We start from the raw sequence: 17,513 nt of genomic DNA, 5'->3' as shown, positions 1-17,513 counted from the left end.
CAAATGTTATGAATGCACATTTCTCTACACATGCTTGAATATATTTCAAGCATATGTAGCAATACATTTCCTAATTTTAATTATTGAATTGTAAATACTGGATCCTAATTTTCATTCATAAATATTTGCTATGTCTGTTATGTACACAGTTTACTTAATACTGCATAGCAAGAGAGCATAGGATGGTTTGTCAAGTGTTTGCTCCAACAAGTCCAGAGATTTATTTAAAGATCAGATTTCAGTTTATGATAGTCAGTGATGTTTAATTTTAAAATTGCAGCCAGCAGTCTCAATGTTGGAGAAGCGTCAGAATGTCACTGGTGTATAGTTGCAGGGTACACATGTCTCAGATATCTGATATGGACGTCACTCTGCTGATCTTTCCATTAACATTGGAGGGGTGCAATGCGCCTCCTGGAAATGTAATATAAGATTTGCCGTCACAGATCTAACCATAAATAACAGCCACACAAATAAGTATCTAAATTTTTAGCGTATTTATTTTCAGTTTGAAATTTAAACAAAAAAATGCATTTTTGGGGAACAAGAGATACTTTGTCAGTTTTATCCAAAGCAAATATGAAAGTTAAGTTTGGAATGATTGTCAGTGTTGATTGTCAGATCACATAGCTGTTGACAGAAGTAGCGCATTTACCACATTAACAGCAGATCACAAGGTGTCCCTGTAGTCAAAAATAAAACCTGCTAAGAGAAGGGGTAATGATTCCACTTTGGCAGAGAGAGAAGGACATATTTATCAGACATATCCAAATATGTCATTATATTTTTTTGATTATATTTTATAGTGTTTGTCCTTGTGTAGATGATTTGTCAACATAATACGTGTAATTTCTGTAATAGAAATAAATATGCTCCTTATTTGACCTATTCTATAGACAAATTTGTGGAATCAGTTTCGGAGATTACAGATTGTGCTGTGTTTTGCAATGCTACACAAACCTGAAAAATGTCATGATGTAGTCTTGCCTCATTAGGGAATACTTTGTTTCTCATGTTTTTATAAAATAAAATTTATGTGCTTTCAAACACATTGCTTTTCTCCCTGGGTCAAACTTGCTTGATGCTGCTTGACAGTATATCAAAATCAACCTGTGTTTTTCTCTCTGTTTTTTATCCCTTGCACAACTGATTAATGATTATGATTGACTAATTATGACTAAAAACACTGATGTTGTCTATACAGAAAGCAAAAAGAAGAGAATGGCCCTACTCCTGTTGAGGATGTCTTCCTCTTCTCAGAATTTCAAGCATATTTTAAGGTGCTCTTGTTGAGAATATATTAAATGTCAAGGAGGAAATATGTAGTTGTTGGAGTCTCCTGAACTTTCCTTGATCGTCTTTGTGACCATTGTCATGTCATTCAGGTTTTATTTATAGATTTATATATGATCCTGCAGGATACAAAGTTAGGACAGAATTTTTTATTTATTTCATTTTTATTTTTATGATGGATCAGATCAGTAGAAAGTCTGAAGCTGTTGGTGGGTTTTTTGTTTAATAAGCCATCTTATATGGATCAAGTTCCATCTTTTCTCTTGAGAGAAGATGTGCTGTGACACTCGACATACATGGCTGTCTGTGTGTCCTATGAAACAATATCAGATTATAAAATTGGTATGGGTAAATAATCTGACGGCTGTTACATTTTCCAGAAGGGTAAGGTGATATGCCCTGATCAAAAGAGGAAAGGCATTTGCTCGTCAGAGACTTCTTGAATCTCAGATGGTGCCTCCAGTAATCACTCCTGACTTCCTTGTTGTATAGTTTAATCAGTGAAGCTTGATTATCGTGTCAGCCTGCTGCCAAGGTGTCACTTTCTGTTTTAGCATCTGTTACTGTAACTTCTTGATGTAACTTCTGTGAAGCATTGTTGATTCAGAACTGGAAACACATATGTTTATACAGTGCAGTATATGGCATTCATTCTGTGGTAATGTCAAACAGTATGCTTAATAGTTGTATGGTAGTTCATCCAAAAAGGGTTCAAAAAAGGCAACTGGACTTGTAGAGTTTTTTGAGAAGACGTTTCACCACTCATCCGAGTAGCTTCTTCAGTTCTAGGGTTAGCGTTGTCCTCGTTTTGCCCCAACAACACAACCTATTAGTATAGTTCATTGATGGATTTTTCATCACTTGTCTGTTTCATTCTCATTCCACTGTATGACAGAGCACAGAGACTGCATGCATACAGTCCAGATACTATGTGAGTATGAGTGCTATGCTGGCATAATGTAGTGAGTGAAGTCTTTCTCATTTTAAATTTTGCTTTAACGTGTTTACTCAAGATATAGTATTGTCAATGGAAAGTTAAAATTCCTAGTTGATGAACAGTAAGTTTACATATGTATTCTCCAAAAATAACTATATAAATCTACACTAGCTAAATAAAAAATGAAACTATAATCCTGCAAGTGCAGTTCTCAAGTCCCATTTTATAAACTTATAACTTAATGTACAGTATAGTCTGCATGTCCACAAATGAACTCACAGCATAAGATAAGATCAAAAAGGAAAGGCATTTGCAACTCAGGGTTCATGTGTATGTGTGAATAAATTCCCATCAGAGACAGAGAACCTCTGGTGCTACCTACAGTCAAATGGTTTATGGCTTCCTTGTTGTACAGTTAAACCATGTTGGTTAGTTTGTCAGTTGCTGGACAACTTCACTCACTTAGCAGGCTTTATTTCTGACAGTAAGTTCGTGAGACATCTTGTGTGGAGCACACTAACGGTTTTAACCGGCTTGACTGAAAAAACAAGAAACATGGGTTTAATAAAGGAAATACACAGAAATAAAAGTATGCAGAATATTTATTGAAATGTTACAGTGTCAAAAGAATTCAACAAATGATTCATATTTTATGAATTTTGTTGAACCTCTTCATTTGGATGTGGTTTCTTACTCAGCAGATTCACTCTAGAACAGAAACAAACAAGAAAATAAAATTAACTATAGGTCTTTTTAAAGGTGTTACATTTATTCTTGCTTATCTCAAGGGGCATTTTTAGACTTAATCTTTGAGGTTCTGTTGCATACATGTACTTGTGCAGGTGGTTCCACATGTTTTATGAGAACTAGCACTATAAATACAAATATGGTAATCTTTATCTTTTAATTTAATTATTTGATATCTGAAGATGTTTATTTGGATGGTTCATTATCATTGTTATTATTATTCTTATTATTGGTTCCATTATTTTCTAATGTATTTTTGCAGATATTTTTACCTTTCCTGCATCGCGGCTCTTGGCTCTCAGCTTGTTGACTTGAGACTCAGCGATGTCAGCACGCTCCTGAGCTTCCTCCATCTCATGCTGGACTTTTCTCAGTCTGGACAGGTGGGTATTGGCCTGCTCCTCCTGTGGAGTCAATGCCATAGTATTTTTTAAGTATGAAGACATTCCTCATTTGTTCTTTTTTCCCACAAGTAAGATCACAAAACATTTCACTTACAGCCTATTCAGCCTGTCTCTTGTAAGCCTTGACTTTGAGCTGCAGCTTGTCCACCAGATCCTGAAGTCTGTTTACATTCTTCTTGTCCTCTTCAGTCTACAATGATGAAAGATTGTTACTTATGAAATGTTAAAATAGAATAAAGAAGTAGTCATGGAGCTTTATAGTGAGATTATATTCACCTGGTAGGTCAGCTCCTTCACCCTCCTCTCATGTTTGCGGACTCCTTTAACAGCATCAGCTCCACGTCTCTGCTCAGCTTCAACTTCAGATTCCAGCTCACGCACCTGTAATGTAATGATGAATAAAAAATTATCTGAGTACAGAGAAAAAAGATTTTTTTTTTTTTTACAGTACACAGAAAATGCAGTATATATACACAGTATGTAGTGTTTACCCTGGACTCCAGTTTCTGGAGCTGCTTCTTGCCACCCTTCATGGCGAGGTTCTCAGCCTCATCCAGACGGTGCTGCAGGTCCTTGACTGTGACCTCCAGGTTCTTCTTCATCCTCTCCAGGTGCGCACTGGTATCCTGCTCCTTCTTCAGCTCCTCAGCCATCATGGCGGCCTGAAATAATAAATTGTCTCTAAGTACAGTTTAAACTGAAAAACCATCCCACTATTTACAGAACCCATGAAAGAAGATGACATTAAACAGTTACTGTTACGTTAGCTCACATCAGTGATAGCCTTCTTGGCTTTGTCCTCAGCGTTCCTTGCTTCCTGAACAGCATCATCCACTTCACCCTGAACCTGGACAAGGTCAGCCTCCAGCTTCTTCTTGGTGTTCAGAAGACTGGTGTTCTGAATATTAAGAGTCACAATCGATTTGATTTTTATATGTCATATCTAAGAAAGAAAACACATTCATATATTTATTTGGTTTAGGGACACTTTTTTAAATGTATAAAACCCAACCTGAGAGTGAAGCAGTCTCACTACGCTCACTAGCATCAACCAACTCCTGCTCAGCCACTTTGCGTCCTCTCTCTGTCTGCTCCAGAGCAGCTCTCAACTCCTCAATCTCAGCCAGCATCAGACCATTTCTGCGCTCCACCATGGCAACCTGTTCCTTCATGTCCTCCTGTCCTCTGACAGCATCATCAAGGTGCAGTTGAGCATCCTGACAACAGAAGAAATAGAAACAATAAATCTTCTGGACCCTTTTTTATTCTTTAACCAAATGATCAGAAAACCAACCTTGAGCTGTCCCTGGACATTCCTCAGTTGTTTCTGGGCCTCAGCAGCCTGCCTGTTAGCATGGCTCAGCTGAATCTCCATCTCATTCAGGTCTCCCTCCATCTTCTTCTTGACTCTCAGGGCATCATTCCTGCTCCTGACCTCAGCATCAAGAGTGGTCTGCATGGAGTCAATCACCTTCTGGCTGTTCCTCTTGATCTGCTCCATCTCCTCGTCCTTCTCTGCCAGCTTCCTGTCCACCTCACCTTTCACCTGGTTGAGCTCAAGCTGAACACGGAGAATCTTTGCCTCCTCGTGCTCCAGAGTGCCCTTTGGATAATTTAAAAAAAATAAAAATGAATATGATGACTTGATAATTACTGAAATACATCTGATTTAGTTGAATTAATTTGTTCATTTCTATAATTTGAATATGCAGTATATTACCTCAGCTTCCTCCAGTGCTGACTGAATTTCGGACTTCTCAGTTTCCACAGTCTTCTTGGCTTTCTCCAGCTCGTGAATACTCTTTCCAGTTTCACCAATCTGTTCAGTAAGATCTGAGATCTCCTCTACAGACCAAACAAATGGTAAAAATAAAATTAAAATGTGATTAATAATTGTACAACAAGGCAGATTGAATACTTTTGTTTGTCGATGTTAAAAGGAATAATTCTCCCTCAGGGTCAGAGCGTGCAACAGGTCTGAATGTCTCCTACAACTTGGAATCACTTTTTAATGCTTTCAACAGAACTTGTAGCATCACTCAGATTCTTTAACTTCACATGTAAGTGTACTAGAATAACCCATACAAGTAAGATTTAGAAAATAAATAAATAAATCTAATTTTAGAGACAATAGCATACGCTAAAGGTTCTTGTTTTCTCTCTTCATGGTCTCCAGATGATCCAGAGCCTCCTCATAGGAGTTCTTCATCTTGAACAGCTCAGTGCTGAGAGAGCGAGCTTCCTTCTGGGCTCCCTCCAGTTCTGCCTGGCCCTCCTCGTATTTTTGTTTCCATTCTGCCAGGACCTGGATTTGCATAGTTCAATTAATTAAATGATTAGTTAGAGTTACATATTTCTATTCTGCTAAAACAAATTTTCACTTCCAGTTTAAGAATTTACCTTATCAAAGTTCCTCTGCTTCTTGTCAAGGTTGGCAGCCAGAGAATTAGCTCTCTCCACATCAATCATGAGGTCCTCCACCTCACCCTGCAGCCTCTGCTTGGTCTTCTCCAAAGAGGCACACTTGGAGTTCACAGCTTCAATGGATTCCTCAGCATCCTGCAGTCACTGGGCAAGCTTTTTCCTGTAGTGAAGAAGAATATGTAATGAAATAATTTGAGTAAAAGCTGGTTTGAATGAAGAAATAGTAGTGATTTACTTGGCCTCCTCCAACTCCTCAGTACGCTGGATAGCATCGGTCTCATATTTGGATCTCCACTGAGCAACTTCACTGTTGGCCTTGGACATTCCTCTCTGCAGCTCAGCCTTGGCCTCCTGCTCCTCCTCAAACTGCTCTCTGAGCAGATCACAGTCTTAACGGGCTGACTGAACAGCATGGGCCAGGGCATTCTTGGCCTGTTGAAAACAAAGTCAATGTCAGACATTCTCTGAGCAGGTCCCAGCTATCACTGGGCGGGTGGCAGCGTACACACTGGACAGGTCGCCAGTCTATCGCATGGCTAATAATGGGTGGTAAGTAGTGTTGGTTAAAATGTACCAAAAATAGGAAGTGAAGTCTCTGAGTGACTTTTACTAATTATTTAACAATGTTTATTTGTAATGATATAAAAGGAGATATAAACGTTTCATACCTTAACTTCCTCGTCAATGTGCCTCTTAAGCTCCTCAATCTGCTGAGTGAATGCCTGCTTGCCTCTGGTTAGCTGAGAAACAAGAGCTTCTTTCTCCTCAAGCTGGCGGGAAAACTCACCTGAATAACAAAGTGTTCATGTGTTATTTCTGGAGTTACTCTTTTCTCAGTTTGAAGTATTTCTATCTATAAAATACTATTTAAGCAAACATGTCATATCTGATTCACTTGGTGGACAGATCAGTTTATTATTAGATTACACTTACCGTTCTCAGTCTGAAGTCTTGCCTTCTGTGCATTAATGTCATTCAGCTGACGAACATTCTCATCATTTTTGGCTTTGAGCTCACTCAGCTGGTCCTCAAGAGTTCTGCACATTTTCTCCAAGTTGCCCTACACAAAGAAAACATGATGTATCTTGTGCATTTCCATACATTTCAAACAACATATTCAGATAAAAAAAAAAACATTCACCTTTGATTTGGCAACAGCCTCCATGTTGCTGGAGAGGTCATCAATCTCCATCTTGTACTCGCTCTTCTCTTTCTCCAGCTTCTGCTTGACACGCTGGAGGTTGTCGATCTGCTCTCCCAGCTCTGCAACGCTGTCAGCCTGCTTCTTGCGGAGAGCTGCTGCAGTAGCTTTATGCTGCAGGGTTGACTCCTCAAGGTCACGACGCAGTTTCTGGAACTCAGCCTCACGCTTCTTGTTCATCTCAATCTGAGCGGCTGTTGCTCCACCAGCTTCCTCAAGCCTCTCACTGATCCCCTCAAGCTCCCTGGAGAGGTCAGCTCTCTGCTTCTCTACCTTAGCCCGAGCAGCCCTCTCAGCCTCAATCTCCTCTTCCAGCTCCTCAATACGAGCCTAGAATTGAGGACAGAATCATTCAGTGGGCTTTCTAAGTCCTGAGTATTCAATGTGTTTGACAATCATGTAAAAACAATGTTACCTGGAGTTCCTTGATCTTCTTCTGAAGCTGGGCACCAAGGGACTGTTCATCCTCAATCTTGCTGAGGAGCTGGCTGATTTCAAAGTCCTTCCTGGAAACGAAGAACAAGAGCACTATCTACATAAGTAAATTACCAACAGCGCTATTGCTCTGAATCATATTGCCTCACAATGTCACTGCACTGCTTGTTTAGAACCTATCCCTTGTGCCACGTGACTAGCATTGAGAAATAATTAAAAAACAAAACAAAACAAAACAAAACAAAATACTTTTTGATTTTCTCATCAGATTGCTGCTTATCATTCTCCAGATCCATTATGGATTCCTGGGCCAGTTTCAGATCTCCTTCAAGCTTCCTCTTGGCTCTCTCAAGGTCCATGCGGAGCTTCTTCTCTTGCTCCAATGAGCCCTCAAGCTTTTGAAATAAAAAGAAAAGTATTGTATTTTTATAATGGACCTATCCTTAAACCCAAAGTAATTAAAACTTCAATAGCAATATTTCCTCACATCGTCCACTTGCTGTTCCAGCTTTGTCTTGGCCTTGGTCAGAGTGTTGACTTTGTCTTCCTCTGCCTGGAGATCATCCAGTATTTGCTGATGAGCCTCTTGGAGGGCTTTCTTCTCCTTGGTTAACTTGGCAATGGCCTCATCTTGAGATGCCATCTCCTCAGTCAGGTTTTTCACCTGAAAGCGGAACAGTTACATTTACTGTCTAATTTCAGTGTATAGAAAGTGCTTGAACTATTAAGTAAAAGTAAATGGAACCTTGTTTTCTGTGGCATGTTTCTCTTTCTCCACTTTAGCCAAGGTGAGCTCCAAGTCATCAATGTCTTTCTTCAGCTCAGAGCATTCATCCTCCAACTTCCTCTTCTTGGCAGTCAGCTCATCATTGACTTCCTCTTCATCCTCCAGTCTCTCAGATGTCTCTTTGAGTTTGGCTTCCAGCTGGATCTTGCTCTTAATGAGCCCCTCACACCTTTCCTCTGCATCAGAGAGATTCTCAACTTCCTATAGCACAAGTGAAACAAACATTTTAAAATGTCAAAATCATCACGATTTTTTCTTTTGTGTGAACAAAGACAATCATTTTTTTGGTTATGGTTCTGTACAGATGGGTTGTAATCAAAATTGCCGTTGTTTACTACTTACTGCAGCCACTTGAAGTTGCAGGTCATTCTTCTCCTGCAGCCGGGAAACCATCTTCTCCTCCAGTTCCTTCTTCTTGGCCAGAGCAGCAGCCAGGTCTGACTGCATCTTATCATAGTTCTCCTTCATCTGCTGCAGTTCCTTCTCTGTCTCAGCACTCTTCAATAGAGGCTTAATCTTGAAGTACAGTTTCAGCCATGGCCAGTTCTTCACATTCATGAATGAACGAATGTTGTACTGGATGGAGAAGATAGATTCTCTGAAAAAAAAAAAAGACTAATATATAAAAATGAAAATAAATACACACGCACATATATATGTAAAAAAAAATTCTACATTAAAATAAGAAGTAAGTAATACAAAATATAATGTAAAATGTGTCCCCAGATAGAACAGTTTATAGCACTCTTTGATAATCCTACCTCCTCTCCATCATCTTAACAAACTCCTTCCTCATAACATATCCTCTGCAGAGAGCCTGAGTCATGGTCACCAGCTCAGCCAGTTTCTCGTCTCTCATCTCCTCAAGGGTACCCAGCAGACCAGCTTTGAAGAACACCTATTTCGTCCAGTTAATGAAATTAAGCATCAGAACAGTTGATACAACTAGATAAACAGTGTCGACAGGTCAAACGTATTGATACTGTCCAATTGTACCTTAGTGTGTCCAAACTTGTACTGAGTGTGGTCAACATCAATGGAGCCCAGCAGCTTCTCTGAAGCTTTCTTGTTGTCAATGAACTGTCCCTCAGGGATGACACTGGCATTCAATACTTTGTATCTACAAGAGAAAAAATGTATTTTTACTTATAATTTCCTCCCATCTTAATCATCAAAATACATATGTGATGACCTTGGATTGCTTATTAACTCGCCTCTGCTTGAAGTCACCATAGAGGATTCTGCTGGGGAAGCCTTTTCTTCAGATCCTGATACCCTCCAGCACACCGTTACACCTCAGCTGGTGGATGACCAAGAAGTTCTCCATCAGACCTAAGAGTTGGAAATTCATGAAGTTAAAAATATTCTTTATATGACCATGCAGCATTTCTAGTAGCTTTATTCCAGTAAAACTACAGGCTTCTATACCTGGGGTCTTTGTCTCATTGGGAATCAGGCAACGGACAAAGTGAGGATGAGTGCTCCTCAAGTTGGTCATCAGCTTAAGTTCTCCTGTGGATCAACATCATTACATAACAGGTCAGCAATAGCTCAATATATACTTTTTCTTTTCATTTTTTTTCACAAACTTCTACATACTCTGAAAAGAGCAGACACAGTCTGGAAGGAGCCACCCTTCTTCTTGCCACCCTTCTTGCCGCCACCACCTGAAGCCTCTGTTTCAAAAAATATTGGATTTCATTTCTAAATAAATAATGGTGTAGAAATATCATCAACTATTTTCTTTGAGGAGAATATATTACTGTTAAAGAGCAGTAATTAACTTCTTTCTAGAAATGTAACTACGAATATACTGAACTTGATGTGAAATCACAAAGTGTTGATCCTACCATGTTACAATTTTGTTTTCAACTATGTGTCTTTGATTAGAAAATCTCTATTTAAAAATGCACAATACTTCACACACTATGTCTATTAGTCTGCATTATTTATCCAGTACTTTTACCAGAATGAGCTATACCATCTGCACTGGACACTGGAGTGCCTGATAACTCTTTTTCTTATTCCTTACCCTCAGCTGAAGCATGGGCTGCATACAGGAAGGCCAGCAGCTTGTTAGAAGACTTCTGGTAAAGCTGAACCACCGAGTCGTTCAGTGGGTCCTTGTTCTTGTCCAGCCAGCCAGTGATATTGTAGTCCACTGTTCCAGCATAGTGAACCAGGGAGAAGTGAGCCTCAGCCTTGCCCTTGCCAGGCTTTGGTTTCTCAAAGGCCTTGGTCTTTCCAAGATGCTGATCATGCAGCTTGTTCTTGAAAGTTGTGTCAGAGGCCTTGGGGAACATGCACTCCTCTTCAAGGATGGAGAAGATGCCCATTGGCTGAGAAAACATCATTTACTGTAATGTTAGAAACAATCAACAATTTAGCAGGCAGTCATAAAACAGTTATGTAATACTCCTAATTGACATATTTGTCTTACCTTCTCAAAAAGCTCAATGCAGGCAGCCAAGTCCATACCAAAGTCAATGAACTCCCATTGAATGCCTTCTTTCTTGTACTCCTCTTGCTCCAGAACAAACATGTGATGGTTGAAGAACTGTTGCAGTTTCTCATTTGTGAAGTTGATGCAGAGCTGCTCCAAGCTGTTGAACTGTAATTACAGACAATTAATAAATATCATGGCAAAACATTGTTGAGCTTTAAAACTGCTCAGATATTTTTTATCTTCTCACATCAAAGATCTCAAATCCAGCGATATCCAACACTCCAATGAAGAACTGTCTGGGCTGCTTTGTGTCCAACATCTCATTGATACGGATGACCATCCACAAGAACATTTTCTCATAGATAGACTTGCACAGAGCACTGACAGCATTGTTGACCTATAAAGAGATTTTAACATTGATCATTTTCAGAATAATATGTTGATGTGAAAATTAAAATATTTGATAGTCTTTGACGAATCAGTTATCATTTCATTACCTGTGGGACAGTCTGACCTTTGGTGACCATCTCATTTCCGACCTTGACTCTTGGGTAGCACAGAGCCTTCAGCATATCAGCTGAGTTCAGACCCAGGAGGTAGGCGATTTTATCAGCCACTGATGGAGAAAAACACAATGCATACTGAAAACTCATTAATTTCACAGCATATTCGTCAAAAGAAAACTGGTAATGTGTGAATGGAATTATTTTATCAATTACCCTCAGTGCCATCTGGTTCAGCCTGCTCCTCACGCTGCTTCTGCTTGAATTTCATGCTTCCATGGTGCATCACAGCACCAGTCAGCTTGTAGATGCCTATTTTCTCCTCAGCGCTGAAGCCCAAGATATCAATAGCAGTCTGTAATACAGGTTAGGCAAAAGTATTAAATAATTAGTATTTGAAAGCTATCCTCCAGCTTTCTTAAGTATGCTATTGGTTCAACTAAATTGCAGACTCACATCTGTTGCAATGAACTCCTCCACATCATTGATGCTCTTGACAGTGATTTCACCCTGACTAATCATTGGATAGTCATAGGGGTTGGTGGTGATCAGAAGAGCCTCTGGAAGAGTAGAAATGAAATACATGAGATTATCTATTATGTATTTCATTTTATTAGAATGTTATTCTTCAGGCGGCGCAGTGGCGAGGTGGTTAGCACTGATGCCTCACAGTGAGAAGGTCCAAGGGCCGACTAGGCCTTTCTGTGTGGAATTTGGTTAATTGGTGATTCTAAATCGGTCGTAGGTGTGAGTGTGAGTGTGAATGGTTGTCTGTCTCTCTGTGTTGGCCCTGCGATAGACTGGCGACTGACAGCTGGGATAGGCTCCAGCAGACCCTGCAACCCTTAACAGGAACAGAAGATGAATGAATGAATGTTATTCTTCAAAAGTCTATTAACATTCCCAGGAGCTCTGGCTTGTGGCCAGTCATCAGCTGATAGAAGATATGGTAGCTCCTCTCAGCAGACAACTGGAAAGTGACACGGGACTTCTCCAGCAGATCTGTGAGATAAAAAGAATGAAGATCAAACAATGCATGACACTACAATGGGAAAGCACTCCACTTACACAATGGAAATAATTCAAACTTACATGTTTCAATATCAGCTGAAGCCAGCTTTCCAGTGGAACCAAAGTGGATCCTGATGAATTTACCCTAGAAAGTCACATCTTTATTAGCATTATATTGTATAAGAGCAATTAGTTAATGTCTTAGAATGTTTCCTCGATGTGATCACTTACGAAACGAGAGGAGTTATCATTCCTCACAGTCTTGGCATTGCCGTAGGCCTCCAGCAGAGGGTTGGCTGCAACAATTTGGTCCTCAAGGGAGCCCTGGAAGAGAAGATTTGAGTTACATGAGCTGTGCATTCGTACAAACTTCTATCTGAAAAACACTTTCTCCACTGCATTTACCTGCATCTTGCCAGGTGTAGGCTCACTCTTCTTAGCTCCAAGAGCAGCAATTGTTGCGAAGTACTGGATGACACGTTTGGTGTTGACAGTCTTTCCGGCACCAGATTCTCCACTGGGGGTATTAGAGACATGTTGGAAAGATTTAGCTCCAATATTAGGAAGTCTCTAAAGATTTAGATTTGGACACGGTTTGTGTTATACTCACGTAATCAGGACAGACTGGTTCTCACGATCTAAAATACAAACATACATGAGTTAATTTTTTTTCCCTTCAATAATCACACATAACTTTATTTTGTCTTCTTCTAACACTAACTTGGTCATACCTGTGAGCATGAACTGATAGGCATTGTCAGAGATGGAGAAGATGTGGGGTGGAGCCTCAATCCTCTTCTTGCCTCTGTATGCTGCTACGCAGACAGCGTCATACACAGGAAGCCACTTGTAGGGATTCACGACGACACAGAACAACCCAGAGTAGGTCTGTTGTGGCGAGAATATATTATATTTGAACATATGCAGACCCACATGATAGTTAAATTGCATCCAAGCAAATTAAAAACTCATGTAGATCATCCATGATGCATAACGCTCTTTGAGGTTATACAGCACAGAAGGCTCATTGAGGTGGGTCATCATGGCCATGTCCTCCATCTTATCGAACTTTGGAGGGTTCCTGGGTGACAGTCTGAACAGGAAATAATCACCAAAGCATTATTTTATCCAAACATATAACAAATGAGTATTTATAAGAACAGCATGACAAAAAACATGACATTAAAATGAAACAACTTTTCACCTACCTTTCCTCCATCTGTCTCAACTGTGGCTTTTCCACCCTCTTTTTTGATTAGTTTACCCTTGACGTACATCTCATCAGGATCAGTCACAAAGTACGCAGTTTTGGCATCAAAAGGAGCGGTTTGAGCCTCAATCCTCTCCTTTTCTGGCTTCCGGAGGTAAATGGCCGCCGGGCCATACTGCTCCATCTCTGCGTCTGTGCTCATGATGACACTTTAGTGGAGGCTGAAAACATAAGAGATTTTACTCATAAAGAATATCTTTCTTTTCTACTAAATCTACAACTGACCTTTTATTTGAATAAAAATAATAATTACAAATATACAAATAAAACTAGTAATTTACCTCAGCTGATGCTAAACAAAATCTTGGTCTCTTGAGTATGTCAGGGTGCTACAAAATAAAGTTTAAAGTAGACCATTATACGTTTTTGTTAGTTCTGTAATTAAATAAAAGATTTTAATATAATATAGATACAATTATCAGTAAACACTGATACAGGTATCTTAATAATTATCAATAATACGGTACATATAATAATATAACAGAGACAAAGTATAGAATTATAGCAGAAGAATTTATTGCACTCACCTGTCTTAGATGCCTGTCAGTTAGAGCGAACGTCCTGGGCTGCTGGTTTTATACACGGCTCTGCCTCCCCAGTCCTACTCAGCCTTACTCAATTTGGTCAGGAATGTCCGACACCTTGTTGATTGATACTGATATGGTCAAAAATAATTTAATAATCATGTTTCACTTTCTACATATAAATCATAAAAATTAAATATTTTACTTTGCTGTATTAAAACTAATAATGTGTTTTTCCTGCATTTTAGGAAGAAAAAAAGCTTTTACTTGCACCTCATATTCTATTTTGTACCACAAAAAAAATAAAAAATAGAAAAATAAAAAATCTCAAATACCAAAACATCCATGACAATTAATATAATTCTAACCTTTCAGTAAAAGAAAAAATATATAAAAATATGCTGACAATGTTATTGAGTATGCTTATAAACCAGTTATGTCCACAGTAAGCCCACTGGTAAATTGTAGAAGTGCACTGGGCTCTTTGCAGATTATTTATTCCAATAAATCTAGAAGGTGAAATTAATTTAAACTGACACATTTTATAATAGGGATCCATATGTCTTGGTGATTTTAATATCACAGGCAGTAATGAGGTTTAAATTTGGAGAAGCTTTGAAATGCCACTGGTGTATAGTTACAGGACATCTTAGATATCTGAAATAAAATTCAGGCTGACGGACTTTCCATTAATGCTGGACAAGTGTTATATGTCTCTTGGCAAAGGTGTTTAATCAGGATTGCCAACCACAAAAATGTTGCTCACAAATATCACTTATGTTTTACTGTGAGGAATGAAAAGGTGCAGGATTTAATTTAACTTTTATGTTTTAAAAGCTCCCTTCATTAAAATGATTTAGTGAAGAGAATGTCTGGGATCATATCCAGGATCAGTTTTGCATGGATTTGCTATCATACCAGCAGAGCACGAGGTATTAGCGTGGTCAAAAATAAAACCCGCCAAGGAAGGATGGAGAGATTCATGTTTGGCTTACAGAGAAGGATATAATTATAGGACACATTAAGACATGCTGTTAACACTATATCCCATGTTTAAAGTGTTTTAATGTCTTAAAATATTTATTAAGGCATAAGGCAACTGCAAAATTTCCCCCCACGTTTGTTGTTTTGTCCAGGTAGAATTTCAAGAAAAGTGCAGAGGAGACACATGGGATGAAGAAGGGGCCACAACCAAAACAGGAAATGGACTGATCTGCTCCGCGTGTTCAAGCCCTGGTCTTACAGATGAGTATCTTGCTGATAATGCAGTCTAATGTTATAACACTATGCCATGTGTGCAGAATCAAGAGTTTAACTCCAATTAAAGTTACAGCATTCCTAAAAATATAATTAAGGTTCTGCACTGTAGCCCCATGAGCACAAATGGAATTCCTTAACGCCTTAAACCCTAAGCAACTGTATACATTTCTTATTGAAAAAAAAAAAATCCAGTAACAGTAACTGCCAGTAACATAATTGTATAACCCATGCAAAAAGTTTTATTTGTTTCTAACTGGAACTTTAAATGAAAGAGTAAAGGCTTCACAGGCAAAAGAAAACAAAACAAAGGAAGTAGCATTGTACAAAGTATAGCATATAAGCATAAATATAAGTACATACAAGTTTAAATCAAAGTTTTTAGAAAAAGTAAAACTGGCCTCCAGCTCAGCAAATGTTATATATCTCTTGACAATGGATTAATGAAATGCAGTGGAAAAAATAACCATTGCGATCTGTGCCTGTCCAGATTCATATAATATATAAGTTGTGAAGTATAAGTAGCAAGGGGACTTCACCATACCAGGACACTGGGAGGTCAGGAGAATCAGGAATTGAGGCAGTTTGCTGGGGACTAGCATTTTGGCCTCTAGTAGACCAGGGAACCACCGGCATGTGGTAAGCAGTTTGGTTTGCAGCAGGCTGGTGGCTGGTAGGCCTGGAATTATGCCGTCAATGCGGGCCATGCTTTCCTGTAGGGCCATCATGGCTAGCCGAATTCCTCCAAAGAGAGGCTCAGGTCTCAGCCATGGCTTAAAGTCCAACATTTGGACAAAATAGGCCAAAACCACCTGCCTTCTTTCTAGGGCCTCGTCAAAAAAAGATAGTGTCTGCTGGGTCCATAGTGATGAAGTCGTTCTGTCTCATTTCTGGTCATGTTGGACCCAAGCGAGGGAGGACCCAAATGCAGGCACTAAGGGGAGGCAGGAGTAGCTCTCAAAGTAGAATGTAATGGCAACTTACGAAACAGGAACAAAAAGATGCTGAAAGAAAGGCAGGGTATCCAAAAACAGGTGAGAACCAAAACCAAGATGAGAACATGAGCAAATGAAAGGTATCTAAACAAGGGTGACATCACAGATGGCTTGATCGAGGACAAAGGGAAAGGCACTCACAAAAGACATAAGAGACAAGGCAAGATAGGTAAGTGAAACAGACAGGAAGTAAAACTTAAATTCAACAAGAAAACTGATTACAAATTAAAACATGAAACATAAGGAAAACCAAAATTGAAAACTATTGCAGTTTTATTGACAAAAGAGTTAAGCTGCTCAATGTATTCGTTTAACCTGAAGTGGGTTAGCAATAGTAACCATAGTAGGAGCCCTCTGTTTGGTGGATCACAATCTCTTTTAATTTTGATTACAATGCATTTCACAGTCATCAGTATCTTAATTTTAATTTAGATGAGGCAACCACAGTACCAGCTGTGGGGTAGAGGAAGAAGAGCAGAGGAGAAAGAACACGGCCTTGAGGGGAACCAGTATTGATGGTCCATGACTCAGAGTTGAGTTTTCCCAGCCTCACGTGTTGCCTCCTTTCTGAAAGGAAGTCTGTGATCCACCTGCAGATGGAGTCAGGCACACTCAGCTGGGAGACCTTGTCCTACAGCAAGGCTGGGATGATGGTGTTAAAGCTGAAGTCCACAAACAGGATCCTGTCCAGGTGCTGGAGGACGAAGTGGAGAGCCAGGTTTACTGCATCATCTACAGACCTGCAGGGGGTCCAGGAAGGGGTCAGTGATGCCCTTCAGGTAGGGCAGGGCAAGGTGCTCAAATGACTTCATTACCACAGAAGTCAGGGCAGCGGGCCTGTACTCATTAAGTCCTGTGAGTTAGTGTTGGTAATGGAAATGACCAGGTTTTAAAAATGCAAATGTAACCAGGGTTAATAAACCCCAGGTTGTTTATAGTTAATTATAGGTATATGTGTTAATGTTCAAAGTATTCTATAAAATTTCAGTTCTTTAATATTTTTTTCATGAGAGAGGACAAGTGAAAATAGCTTCTCCTATGAACAAAGCCGTTTGTGTTACTGTCTCTTTAAATCAGGTGAGTTTCGGTGCGCGAAAACCTGACGCTAGTGAGCATCTCACCTCTGCACTGACCTTTGCGAGCCCCTCTCGACGATGTCTGGTGTGCTGTGTGAGTAGCTGGAAGAGAAGAAAAGAAGTAGAAAAAACGAACTTAGAGTTTAACTGATAATAAACTAACAGAAGTCAGAAAACTGAAGACCGAGAGACAGAAGAGACCA

General features: G+C 39.5%; 1 protein-coding gene and 1 pseudogene across 2 annotated transcripts in view; both read right to left on the bottom strand.

Annotated features, from left to right (window-relative positions):
- Nucleotides 1–3,205: 3,205 nt before the first annotated feature.
- Nucleotides 3,206–17,513, bottom strand: part of LOC311507015 (myosin heavy chain, fast skeletal muscle-like) — a 36,826-nt pseudogene continuing 22,518 nt past the window's right edge. The window contains exons 5-38 of the transcript in view: nt 12,600–12,705; nt 12,420–12,512; nt 12,270–12,333; nt 12,079–12,179; nt 11,634–11,735; nt 11,394–11,532; nt 11,172–11,290; nt 10,922–11,071; nt 10,669–10,839; nt 10,261–10,567; nt 9,824–9,904; nt 9,657–9,740; nt 9,443–9,560; nt 9,225–9,348; nt 8,990–9,126; nt 8,571–8,826; nt 8,187–8,429; nt 7,929–8,105; nt 7,691–7,836; nt 7,422–7,512; nt 6,947–7,336; nt 6,739–6,865; nt 6,474–6,592; nt 6,041–6,237; nt 5,782–5,965; nt 5,521–5,686; nt 5,102–5,226; nt 4,676–4,984; nt 4,394–4,598; nt 4,154–4,279; nt 3,873–4,043; nt 3,658–3,762; nt 3,476–3,571; nt 3,206–3,381 (exon numbers count right to left, since the gene is read on the bottom strand). The product of the transcript in view is annotated as a myosin heavy chain, fast skeletal muscle-like (transcript). The remainder of the gene's footprint in view (nt 3,382–3,475; nt 3,572–3,657; nt 3,763–3,872; nt 4,044–4,153; nt 4,280–4,393; nt 4,599–4,675; nt 4,985–5,101; nt 5,227–5,520; nt 5,687–5,781; nt 5,966–6,040; nt 6,238–6,473; nt 6,593–6,738; nt 6,866–6,946; nt 7,337–7,421; nt 7,513–7,690; nt 7,837–7,928; nt 8,106–8,186; nt 8,430–8,570; nt 8,827–8,989; nt 9,127–9,224; nt 9,349–9,442; nt 9,561–9,656; nt 9,741–9,823; nt 9,905–10,260; nt 10,568–10,668; nt 10,840–10,921; nt 11,072–11,171; nt 11,291–11,393; nt 11,533–11,633; nt 11,736–12,078; nt 12,180–12,269; nt 12,334–12,419; nt 12,513–12,599; nt 12,706–17,513) is intronic.
- LOC311506107 (myosin heavy chain, fast skeletal muscle-like) lies at nt 12,795–15,964 on the bottom strand (the record flags this gene model as incomplete). Its single annotated transcript, XM_084569989.1, has 5 exons — nt 12,795–12,826; nt 12,920–13,076; nt 13,161–13,292; nt 13,397–13,590; nt 15,784–15,964. 5 exons carry the CDS (start codon nt 15,962–15,964, stop codon nt 12,795–12,797), a joined length of 696 nt encoding a protein of 231 aa, XP_084426115.1.

The sequence above is a fragment of the Chelon labrosus genome (assembly GCF_963514085.1).
Source record: "Chelon labrosus genome assembly, chromosome: 21".
NCBI lineage: Eukaryota > Metazoa > Chordata > Actinopteri > Mugiliformes > Mugilidae > Chelon > Chelon labrosus.
Note: the sequence above shows the minus strand (reverse complement) of the source record. Positions and strands in the feature narration are given on the sequence as shown.